The sequence below is a fragment of the Squalius cephalus genome (assembly GCF_949319135.1).
Source record: "Squalius cephalus genome assembly, chromosome: 7".
Classification (NCBI taxonomy): domain Eukaryota; kingdom Metazoa; phylum Chordata; class Actinopteri; order Cypriniformes; family Leuciscidae; genus Squalius; species Squalius cephalus.
In genome coordinates, this window is record NC_137128.1 from 37,191,945 (window position 1) to 37,204,861 (window position 12,917).

The 12,917-nt window shown below is 38.2% G+C and overlaps 2 protein-coding genes across 6 annotated transcripts in view; both read right to left on the minus strand.

Annotated features, from left to right (window-relative positions):
- esyt2a (extended synaptotagmin-like protein 2a) overlaps window positions 1-2,865 on the minus strand; it is a 28,037-nt gene extending 25,172 nt beyond the window's left edge. For 2 of the 4 annotated variants that reach the window (XM_079875323.1, XM_079875322.1), the window contains exon 1: window positions 2,059-2,838. In XM_079875323.1, the coding sequence (XP_079731449.1) occupies window positions 2,059-2,436 (378 nt within the window). In that variant the 5' untranslated portion in view covers window positions 2,437-2,838. Of the gene's footprint in view, window positions 1-2,058 lie in introns of all 4 variants that reach the window. The other 2 variants (XM_079875324.1, XM_079875325.1) reach the window with 2 other exon arrangements.
- Window positions 2,866-4,137: 1,272 nt separating this feature from the next.
- Window positions 4,138-12,917, minus strand: part of dip2cb (disco-interacting protein 2 homolog Cb) — a 35,964-nt gene continuing 27,184 nt past the window's right edge. The window contains exons 32-39 of one of the 2 annotated variants that reach the window (XM_079875294.1): window positions 12,403-12,573; window positions 12,172-12,201; window positions 11,444-11,505; window positions 8,517-8,574; window positions 8,356-8,430; window positions 8,089-8,263; window positions 7,814-7,937; window positions 4,138-5,322 (exon numbers count right to left, since the gene is read on the minus strand). In XM_079875294.1, the coding sequence (XP_079731420.1) occupies window positions 5,070-5,322; window positions 7,814-7,937; window positions 8,089-8,263; window positions 8,356-8,430; window positions 8,517-8,574; window positions 11,444-11,505; window positions 12,172-12,201; window positions 12,403-12,573 (948 nt within the window). In that variant the 3' untranslated portion in view covers window positions 4,138-5,069. The remainder of the gene's footprint in view (window positions 5,323-7,813; window positions 7,938-8,088; window positions 8,264-8,355; window positions 8,431-8,516; window positions 8,575-11,443; window positions 11,506-12,171; window positions 12,202-12,402; window positions 12,574-12,917) is intronic. The other variant, XM_079875295.1, reaches the window with a different exon arrangement.

The window sequence follows — 12,917 nt, forward strand, 5'->3', positions numbered from 1 at the left end:
CAGTGCGACTTATATATGTTTTTTTTCACTTCATGAGGCATTTTTTGACTGATGCGACTTATACTCCGGAGCGACTTATAGTCCGAAAAATACGGTATATATAATGAATGAGTTACACAGAGGTTAGGACAAACTAAAACCCCTTGTGTGTACACTTCATGGTTCAGGTAACACAAACTTCACTTGCTTTTCATCGCCATGTTTGATATATTGATTCCCTTGTTAGTTATGAACACGTGCACAAACACAGACACAGACACACACAATAGGATGGGAATACTGTCTTTATATAATCTGCCCTCCAGGAAAAGAGTTATTGTATCTGCTCGTACACACCATTAACCCAAAAGGGAAAGTGGTGCGCCTCATCTGAGTGACATGTCCCTATAGCAACATGTCCTCAAGCATGTGACTCCCTATGTGTTGGTGATGTCATAATAATAATGATGTTGAATGTCATAATGACAGTTGCTGTAGTAACGCACCACACCCACTAAGGAGAGGTTATTTCACCATATGTGGCTATCATCTGACACAAATAAACAATATATGACCTGAACTTGTTTACAAACACACTTCACTCAAACACATATGCTTAAAACTAATAACTGTTGTAAAGTTGAATGTCTGAATGTGTGCAGTGTTTCTTTTTTAAAAACTATCATATAACACAATAATCCACTTTCAAGTAGGTTCACAATCAAACGAACCATGCAACCAACCCAACTCAGACAATCAGTCAACCTGAGTTTCACGAATTACCTGTTCAAGTTACTTAATATCAGGCTAAAACTGAAAGAAAGAACAACGAAAGCCTGTCTGGCCATGCCAAGAAGAGTGAGTTAAAGCTAATGGAGTGAACACTGGAGTTTTGTGTCCCTGAATGACTCTTTCAGCACAGAGGCCTGCTAACGATATGAAATAATATGCCAGAACTGTGATCTCAGGTTAGACAGCGCACTCATTTGTTTAAAGTAACAGAACCAGAGAGTGTCCGCAGGCCAAAAGAAACAGACATGACAACCTGGCGTGTCCATGTGTGTAATTAAAACTTTGTAATTTCCCACAAGGATTCAAGTTTATGTTTCTACCTGAGCATGACAAATGATTTTGAATGCAGCCACTGATTTAATATTTCAGAATCAAATCTGGGTATCGGCCCTTATAAATAAAAATATCTTTAGTGTTTATATAACTATATATATCTTTAAGGAAAGAAGTTCCTTACGGTCATCAAGAGTGCATTTATTTGATCAAAATCACAGAAAAAAATAGTAATATTGTGAAATATTATCACAATTTAAAATAGACTAAAATATAAAAAGACTGGAGTAATAATGCTGAAAATCAGATTTGCATTATATTGTAAAGTATATTAAAATAGAAAACCATTATTTTAAACAATAATAAATGTTTTCTGTATTTTTGATCAAATAAATGTAGGCTTGATGAGCATAAGAGACCTCTTTCAAAAACATTAAAAAAAAGTAATGTTTCCAAACTTTTGTTTTGACCAGTGCTAATATATATATATATATATATATATATATATATATATAATAAAGAATATTTTATATATAATGGCCGATAAGAGATGTCCTAAATAGTTATATCCTAAATATTTTATTATTATTAATGCCATTATATTTATTTTTATGCAAAGTATAGCTTAAATATAAATAAATAAGTAGACAAATTCAACTTGACTATCTGTCTCTCACTAGACCTATGGAATACTTTACATATAAAGATCTTAGAAGAGCTTAATAGTGAATCTTCTAAGGTCAAATGTTGGATGGCCGGTTCTGACACTTCAGATTTGTGTCTTGATTGGGTTTGTGACTCATTCAGGAATGTAAGCAATGTCATTGGTGAATACACATACTTTTGACAGCATCAGACTTTAACCACACACACACACACACACACACACACACACACACACACTCAAACACACAAGTCTGAATTAGTGCTACAGGTCAATGCTGGCCCTGGGGTCAAAGTTCTCCATGTCAATCATTACCAGATTTGAGTACCGCAATGTTCAGTGTCACTCACCCACGGCGGCAGCTCTGAGCTCCGGACGGTCTGACGCACCGCTCGCTCCTCATGCTCCAGAAACGCCAGTGCCTGGTTGACCCGAGCGAATCTGGTTCCCTGGTTCCGCCTGAGCCAGAACAGCACGGCCAGGCCGATGAGGACCCAGCTGAAACTGAACTCCAGATATCCCAGCACGTAGATAGGGAAAATCACCAGGAATGTCTTAGCGAACTTAATTCCCATCTGCGTGGCGTCCGTCACCGGGGACTGCGGCTCCTCGTCCGGTACAACCGGCTCGGGTGTTTTGACATCTTTGGGGGTCGGAGCAGAACCCGGTCCGTTCTGACTGACCGCTGGTGCGGGTTTGGGTTGCACTCCGTTTGCTGACGCACTCATCTCCAAAGTACACAAATCCAAAACAAACAACAAAACTAAAAACTAAACAACTAAAGAAACAAGAGAGTTTCTAAAGAAACATCTCAAACATGTAAGTTAAGAATATTTATAGTAAACAAAACGAGTCGCGTCGCTCGGTTCCGGCTCTTCCCAGGAGCGCAGATGATTGGATCAGCGCTTCTCCCTAAACTGCTCCCCACCCGACCTTGCCTTGTATGGAGCGGCCGTCGGCCCGTGATTTTCCGCCCTTCACAACGAACTTCAACTCGCTCGAGTCTTCCAGCTGCTGCCCCGTCTCTGAGCGCGCGCCACGTCTCGCTGTCCCTCTCGTCACCGCGCGAGCTGTGAGCGGTACCACCTCTCGCACTCACCACATCCTGCAACAACACACGCACTCTGACCAAACCCGCTGTTCTGGATACACACAGTGACAGGAAGCTTCAGTTCTCACTGGCAGAATGAGGGTGGCGCAACGAGCGTGCACGAGCGGTCCGGAAGCGCCACCTTGTGGACTAAACTTAATACACAGAAACTCTTCACAGTTTATGATTAATATAAGCGCATTAATCTATCTATCTATCTATCTATCTATCTATCTATCTATCTATCTATCTATCTATCTATCTATCTATCTATCTATCTATCTATCTATCTATCTATCTATCTATCTATCGAACTAAACATGCAGAAATTCTTAAGATTAATATTCGTATTCATAAGTTCACTATTACATTGTAAAAAAGGATCGTGATTTTAACGGTAAAAGACTGTAAAAATGAAAAACTTAATTGGTTAACAGAAAGTTTCCTTAGCCTACTATGAATAACTGAGATCTAGCGGGGTTAGGGTTACAGTTTTTGGACGTGAAAAGAAACAAATCATTTTATAATTTACAGTGGAAAAAAACGTATATTGACATTCCCACAATTTCCTGCGTGACACTACACATTTGATGTATTTTTGTTGAAATAACTGTTTCTTCAATTTTTTTCTTATCAGTTATGTACATTAGGGTTTAATGTTACATTTAATGCTGTTAAATTAATTTTTATTGCATTTTTAAAATGTCGTGTGTTTTTTGAAAAAAATATTCGAGTTTGTGTGAATAACACTGTGCAGCTTCTATATATTAATTTGAACTTTCTCAGCTTGTGGATAAACTGCTCCTGATGAGCTTTGATTCATCATGTGACTCTAATCACCATTACAATAGTACAAAACAGATGTTAATACTTCAATAAGTCGGTAAATTATATCAGATAATAAAAAACGTTGTTTTTTGTTTGTTTTTTTACTATTTAATTTAATGGACTTTTTTTTTTTTTTTACAGTGTATCTATCTATCGGACTAAACTTAACATGCAGAAACCATTCAAATGATTAATATAAGCGCATTCATAAGTTCATCTATGAACAAAAACTGGCATTATTTTGCTCCTCTGAATTAAGCAGCTGATGCATCAGCAAGTCTGACATGCAGTAGGTCAGAAGAACCAGTTTGGCTTGTAAGACTGAATAAAAAAAAATCAAAATCAAAAATAAAATAAAAAAATCAATACATTTATAGTTCATTCCTTTTCCGCACATGTTACTCCACTCGGCATTCAAGTAGAGTAAAACATGCATTTAGCACTTTGTTCACTAGATGGCAGTGAATGTACATTGTGATCCTCAACAAAAGTTTGCAAGGCAGACATGTTTTCTCAATAAGAATAGTTGAAAATATTTTATTGACATATGAAAAGACAGTGACATAATCAAAGTGCTTTTGTATCTTACATGTAATGAAAGCTTCAAAAATAAATAAAGATATAATAAACACACATTGTGCATATGTCATTCTGTCCATTCCTCCCTCCTCCCCTCACTTTCTCTCTCTCTAGAGATAGACATAAAACAGGAGAGATCAGCTGCTGCTGGGCAATGAGTCTAGAATGCAAATTCTATTCCACATAGGTCTATATTTATGCGTATCACAGTGCAGATATGATCTTGTTCATAAACATGATAAAATGACTTATGTTAGCCTAAACTATTAAGTCACATAAAATGATGTTGCAAAAGCTAGACAAAACAAAACAAACAATTTTCTGTACATAATTAACAATTATGAAAATGACTTAACATTAGTATCATTAAAATGATAAACATGCTAAATGAGTATGTGATATTTTAATACAACTTCGAAAATGTGTATCAACAAAGACACCAACAAAGACGAGCATAAAACAACAATATATGCAAAAGAAAAGTACGTAAAAGCACAAATATGACACATATTTGTGATCACAGGTTTAAAAACACTAATAAATAACATGGATTTAATTGGCAACAGCAATATTTATCATATAAAATTCCATTCTTTAAATTAAATTTAGTATGCAAGTTAAAAAAATAACCAACACTAGCAAAATATTGGGCGACACAATCAAAAATGAAAATAAGAACTTAAAGATATGCTACAGGAGTCCTTTAAGTCTTTTAAGTCCCTCTGTGAATGATGTGCGAGTGTGTGTTTGCTATTTTTAGGGCGTTCAATCTACAGTTAGCAGGCTGACAGAAGTGCTGAGAGTGAGAAGGTGCTGGAAATCATGGTTGTTGTGCCTATCTTTAAGATCATTGAGTGTGTGTTTCTACATGTTATAAGCCACATATATGGGGTCGAGCTGGTCGGCGAGGAAACCGTCTCGCAGGTGCATGCGTTGCTTCTCTCCGCGAGAGTTGATGGGAATTACGCCCGTATCCACAACGACCACCACACCCACAATCAAGTAGTGTTCTTCTAGAACCACATTAGTTACCATTGGAACCAGATCTAGAGCCTCCTGCTCAGAACCGTCCAACTCCACCACCACCACTAGGAGATTCGTCCATGTGAACACCGCACTGAATGAGAGAGAGAGAAAGTTTGAACCCGATTTCACAAGTAGCTGCTTTTCTAAAATGTGCATTCATTGTGCAATGCAACTACGCAAGGCATTAGCATAAACTGTCTTCATCTGCACTGCAGTTAGTTTTCACTCTCTGATCAACTACTGTATTGTCAGCAACATTATGAAGAGAATCTTGCTGAGCAAACAAGTTTATGGATGGCTACCTGAATAATAACATATCCAGTTTAAGGGCAAAGACATTTAAAGGAAACTATTGCCTCCTTGAATATTGAGGCTCGTGACTGCCAGGAAAAACACATGTTAAATGTTGAATGTGGCTTATGCAATTATTTTTATGATTTATTAAAGTGTGTTGAGACTTTGGTTATTAACTCGTGTTATTTAATGTGCAGCAGCTGTTTTTTCAGTTCAGTTTTTTCAGCTGTTTTTTTAACACTAGAAGTGCCAGAATTCCATAACTACTAGAACTGCCGCAAGCGGTCATTTTGACCGCTAGATTCCAAACTAGGCTATATCTTTAATGATAAATACCCAATTGAGAGATTAATGCATTTATTGAATTAGGATGTCTTTTAAAAACAAAACAACACCAAACTGTACATTTAAACAAGTTTAATTATACATTTATAAATAAATAATATCCGTAGATGTCCTGAACAAAATGACGGAGTAGCCTAGATATGTTTTCATGTTTCTATTCGATCGCGCCCGCGCCCGCCGACACACACACACACACACACACACACACACACACACACACACACACACACACACACACACACACACACACACACACACACACACACACACACACACACACACACACACACACACACACACACACACACACACACACACACCATATTCCAGCATTGCAATCTTGACATTGCAGCCTGTTCATTGTAGCCATAATAAAATATAATAATAATAATAAAATAGTCAACCTAACATATAAAAATTCCACTGCTCTTTTTGTCAGTAGCCTAGTACAATTCGTACCATTTTGCGCGTGTGAAGAGGATGATTTTTTCCGTCGATATTGGAACGTGAGTGAAGTACAAAGCCTATAATAAAGAATAGTTTACCATACATCGCAAATGTTGAAACATTTTGATTCTAATTAGAGAGTTACGTGAGCCCAACGCCGCTTACTTTCACTTTCACTTATAAAGTAGCCTATTTCATTTTGGCTTGTTTATAGTTATTTTTTTCATTCTTGTTCTGTTCTGAATATCATTAGCCTACATTTAAATGATTTGTTGTTGAATGTGTTTAGTGTATTTTTTACCACATTTTATTGTTGTGTATATTAGTATAGCCTATAATAATACCGCGAAATTCAGTGCGGTCAATATGACCGTCTATGGCCGAAATAGGTAAATATGTTCATTTGTTTTTTTGCCTTATGTGTAATTTATATGAAAAACATTTTAAATGAAAATACAGACACTTTTAGGAAAAGTCAGGTACCAGCAGGATTTTTTTTTTTTTTTTCAACAAAGTTATTGCAGATATAAAATTCAAAACGGTCAAAATGACCGCCATGGCAGTTCTAGTGTTAAAATATATTTTAGGTTGTATTTCCAGTAAAAATAAGTATGCTTCCATGTATACCCTACCGTTTAAAAGTTTGGGGTCAACAAGATTTATTTTTTCAAAGAAATGAATACATTTATAATTAAAATGATCTAAAGTAGCAGTAAAGATATTTATAATGTTACAAAAGATTTCTACTTCAAATAAATGCTGTTCTTTTGAACTCTCTATTCAAAGAATCCTACAAATGATCATGATTTCCACAAAAATATGAAGCAGCACAAATGTTTTCAACATTGATAATAACAAGAAATGTTTCTTGAGCATCAAATCAGCGTATTAGAATGATTTCTGAAGGATCATGTGACACTGAAGACTGCAGTAATGATGCTGAAAATACATCACAGGAATCAAATACATCTTACAATATATTAAAATAGAGAACTTATTTTAAATTGTAATAATATTTCACAATATTATTTCAGAAACAAATCTTACCAACCCCAAAATATCCTTTAATATAAAACGATTATATCGTATCACAATATGACATGGTTCCCACCCCTAATCTCTGTGTGTGTGTGTGTGTGTGTGTGTGTGTGTGTGTGTGTGTGTGTGTGTGTGTGTACTTGTTTTCATGACAACTGAGGACATTTTTATGATAACACACCTGCAAATGAGGACACTCGGGAAAATAGGTGATTTATGAGGACATTTTGGGGGTCCTCATTTTTCAAATGGCTTTAAAAACATACTAAGCAGTGTTTTTTTTAAATGTAAAAATGCAGAATGTTTCCTGTGATGGGTAGGTTTAGGGATAGGGGCAGTGTAGGGGGATAGAATATACAGTTTGTACTGTATAAAAACCATTACGCCTATGGAATGTCCTCACAAATCACATAAACATGGCTGTGTGTGTGTGTGTGTGTATGTGTGTGTGAGCTCACCACTCTGTGATATTCCGATGTGCCCTGATGATGGACGTTTCAATGTCAATGGGATGGTATTTCATACCTCTCAGCTCCATGACTTCATCTAACGCTCCCACCACATAAAGGGCATCGTGCCTTTCTGAAAACACAAATAAAACAACTCATAACAACTCCACTGCTCAATGCAAATCAAAAATCTTTCTCTCTATGAATGCACAGACAATCCCTCTTTATCTGTGACAAAATGCCCAATCTATATTGAACACACACACACACACACACACACACACCTCCGCTTGCATCAGTGAGGTCGGTCCTGCGCAGAAACCCAAGGTATCCAGTTCTGGCCCACACAGTCTGAGTGTCTCCAAAGCTCAACCTGGCTCCGAAATGATCCGAACGCACATTTTCCTCTCCGAACACAGTGAAGTACCCACTGGCATTCTGTGGACTATGGACCCAGATCTGCACACATTTTAAAACGGACACAAGTGAGATGCTCGGTTATGAGGAGATATTCTTTTAACTGATAGACAAGAGAGTGCCACTGGTCTAACCTCCCCTAAATGAGAGTCTCCGATTGGTCCCTTCGTCTCTGGGTTAGCGATGATGATACGTACACCAGGTAAAATCTGTTAAAAAATTAAGAAAAAAAAGTCACATTTTGGAATCTAATGTGGTTAAAGAAAATAAAGAAACATTTAACTGTCTTACTAACCTTCCCAGATTCCATGAGAGGTAAACTATGTGGAGATCCTCTTTCAACCAGTCTCACCCTGCAAACACATACAGTCTTACTTCAAATGAGGATCTGATAGAAAAAAAATTATATTGTTCCAAATATATGACAGTGTTTTTTTTCTTGGAAATACATCTGAAAAAATGGGTTTGTCTTATATTCAGGGTCTAGACTTTTACATGCCGCAACAATAGGGAGAGCTAAACTAGATGTACCGCATCGCGGTACAAAATATGACCGCCGCTCAGGCCTGCACTGGCTTTCCACAAAAATAAATGACGTGGAGTAATTTGGCTGTATTGCGTGTTTATGTATATACCTAAAAAAAGTAGTAGTATGTGCATGTCTGTCTGTCTGTGTGTGTGTGTGTGTGTGTGTGTGTGTGTGTGTGTGTGTGTGTGTGTGTGTGTGTGTGTGTGTGTGTGTGTGTGTTTTTTTGTGTGTGTGTGTGTGTGTGTGTGTGTGTGTGTGTGTCTGTGTGTGTGTGTGTGTGTGTGTGTGTGTGTGTGTGTCTGTGTGTGTATGTATGTGTGCGTACATGTGTGCGCGTGTGTGTTTGTGTGTGTGTGTCTGTGCATGTGGATTTGTATGTGTGTATGGGTGTGTGTCTGTGCGTGTGGATGTCAGTGTGTGTGCATGATTGCGTTTGTTTGTATTCCTGCATGTGTGTGTGTGACAGTATCATCCTAAACCAGCAACCCTTCGCTCAACAGCACCATCTACAGGCCGATGAGTGTACAGTCACTAAATGTGCACATAAATGAATTTATTTTATACCCCCCCCATGGATGAAATTCTACAAAACTTAGCAGAGGATACCCCCAGAGGATGTCAAGTTAATCATACACATGAAATATGGTGCAGTTCTGAACATCTCCACTGAAGATAGGGGCGATTAAAGCAGAATAATATTGCATTTTCATTTTTTATGGGAGGGGCGCAAATCACAAATGAGTGATTATGGGCTAGGTTGATGTGGGCCCTTAAGAGCAACATACCATAAAAATTTCTTCATCCTCGGTGCCACGGTTCAGGTAGTTATTTAGGAAAAACTGCATTTTTTTGGGTTTGGGGGGGCCCAGCGCGGGGGGGGAGTGGCCCCCGGGGACCAAACGAAATTTTTCCGTAGAAGTCTAGTGGGGCTACATGCCCACCAAATTTCATGTTCCCCGGTGTCCCTGGTATCGTTGACGAAAAATTTACGGGGGCCCCAGCGCGGGGGGGGGAAGTGGCCCCCGGGGACCAAATGAAATTTTTCCGTAAAAGTCTAGTAGACCAACATACCATAAAAATTTCTTCATCCTCGGTGCCACGGTTCAGGTAGTTATTTAGGAAAAACTGCATTTTTTTGGGTTTGGGGGGTCCCAGCGCGGGGGGGGAGTGGCCCCCAGGGACCAAACGAAATTTTTCCTTAGAAGTCTAGTGGGGCTACATGCCCACCAAATTTCATGTTCCCCGGTGCTTCGGTGTCCCTGGTATCGTTGACGAAAAATTTACGGGGGCCCCAGCGCGCGGGGGGGAGTGGCCCCCGGGGACCAAACGAAATTTTTCCGTAAAAGTCTAGTAGACCAACATACCATAACAATTTCTTCATCCTCGGTGCCACGGTTCAGGTAGTTATTTAGGAAAAACTGCATTTTTTTGGGTTTGGGGGGGCCCAGCGCGGGGGGGGAGTGGCCCCCGGGGACCAAACGAAATTTTTCCTTAGAAGTCTAGTGGGGCTACATGCCCACAAAATTTCATGTTCCCCGGTGCTTCGGTGTCCCTGGTATCGTTGACGAAAAATTCAGTAAGGTGACGAAAAAAAAAAAAAAAAAAAACTTTGACAATCCCTATATGACCGCTTTCGCTAGCTACGCTAGCGGCGGTCATAATAATACGTGTAAAGTGTAAGACTGGAAAAACTGGAAGAACTGGAAGAGAGAGTTGCTCTCTGAGACAACAAAGGAAATTAACATTTGAACTCACCATTTGAGACGCAAAGTCTCACCTCAGAATACATCTCTCCCCCTCTTCCCCACCCCCCCCCCCTCTCTCATGCTGAGACCACATGAAAATTACCCAAAAATACATATGGTATGATGTGAATAATTATCGAGTATTACACAGGTTTGGTATCATTTGAAATGTCTCAGTGCGACTGGTACAAATGTCTCATTTCCAAATAAGTAAAACAAAAGGTAATAAGGTTTTTAAGAGTTTAGAGAGAACTGGCACACAAAGGAAGGTGGTCTCCTGGCAAATGGTCTCATACCCCCAAAAGGTGTAACCTCTGAATGCAAATTTCCATTGTTAGCACATGTTTCCATGTGAAAGAGGTTCTGTCTAATGGAGTTTCCTCCATGACCGATAAATGCAGCAGAGTCAAACAACTCTCATTCAGCAGCCAAGAAATACAGTGTGTAAGAGTGTAATGTTAGAAGATGGCGAGCCCAAAAAGTCTTCCCGCGGTCCTAAAAATGTCCACTTTGAAGAAATTGACAGGCAAGTGTGTCAGTACGTAGATGAAAAAATAAATGAGGGGCTGCCCACAACTAGAGCCGTTATTCAGCTGAAGTCACTGGAATTCAGCAAAGAGCTGAACATCCCCACTAGCGAGGCCCCTCGTTTCTTATTTCGGCTATGTACTGACATACTTGCCTGTCAATATCTTCAAAGCGGAATGTCTTTTCGTATATATTTTAGTATATTATATTTTTTAACAATATATTATATAATATTTAGTTTAATATATTCTGAGAATTAACATTTTCTGAACATTAAGGGCCTTCTTTCAAACTATTTGTTGAAAATAAAAACTACTTTTTGAATGTCCTAATCTGTAATAATTGTCCCTTTTACTACATCTTTGTAAGAATGAAAATAATGAAATACCTAATGTATGTGTGTGTGTGTGTATGTCTTGCCTGTCATGTCTCAGTGCTCTCATGTCCACATAGACAGTTGTTGGATCAGGTCCTGATGTTCCCTGCACAAACATACAAATCACCTTCTATAAATTACAGTCAAACATACTTAATCGCCCACCAGTTGAGCACGATGCTTTACTTTTTTATGGTCAAGGTGACTTGCATTAAAAGTGAACAAAGTGTACAAATGTATAGTGCATGGACAGGTTTCAACCAATCAGCAAAAGGAGGAAGGTAGAGGTAGATTAGTTAAAAAATGATATATTTCCCCTTATGTAAACATCTAATTCAAAACAGGTTAAACTGTTGGCATCCATCATCTAGAAGGAAAACTCCTGTTCCAGTGTAGATGCAAGGTGTTAGTTGTATATAATAACAAGTAATGGCCTAATATATTTGGTTTTATGCAACATCTTTTGTAAACCACCCTGAAGCTAATCAGGAGTTGTCCAAAGGCAGAAATGTTTTTTGCACCCTTTATGTCTGAATCCAGAGATAAGCATGCTTTCGTTTCGTGTGAACCGTTCTGGACAAGAGCACTGAAGCTGAAGTCATTTGAGGTGAGGTTAACATTGCTTTGCCAATTAGTCAGCTAGTAAAAATTAGTTGTCATGCACAAAGGATGATAATTAGTACATTTACTCCCACATCTACATATGGTTGTAATAACTGAAGAACAGTCAAGAGTTATGAAATGATGAGGATCAGTTGAAGTTCAGTCATACCTGCTCAGCAAGCTTCCCCAACCTATGAGGCTACATGAGGAGAGGAGAGGAAGATGTAATGTATAAATATGTTAAAAAGTAACTTAAATAATAAACTTAAAACTAAATAAATCAATAAATCAAATAGAAGGTTGAATGAGTTACATGACTAGAAAAAAGAAATAAACTGAACACGGGGGATGCCGCTAGACTACGAAATCCGATGTGGGTCATATTCTTGCCTATACTGACCTGTAGGCAGATTGCGAGATTGACCCTGCAGCCGAAGGCAGTGCTGACGGCACGAGGGTGAAGCCCCACATCCTTAAAGAGCTTACAGAAGGACTGTGTCAGAGCAACACGAGGCCTCTCTTCCGCCACAACCACACATGAACGCACACGGGTCAGATCCATCCCACGGGCCTGAGAGAGAGAGACACACACACAAATACAGGGGTGAACTGAGAAACGGTGTTATTTTAGTATTATTGAGATACTATTCATATTTTGAATTCAATTTTATTTCTATATTTTGTGTTTTTATTTTAATTTCAGTTAAAGTTTTAGCAATTTTTTGTGTTTTTGTCATTTAAAATTTTAGATTTAGTTTTTTAGTACAATACGTCAAGTTAAACTAAATCAAAATAAGAAATGTTGCCTAAGCAACTAGCTGAAATAAAATATTTTTTATCTTTTCTTTTTTCAATTAACATTTATTTTATTTCAAGTAACAGAAATGTTTTTTTTTTTATGGTTTTAGTTTTAGT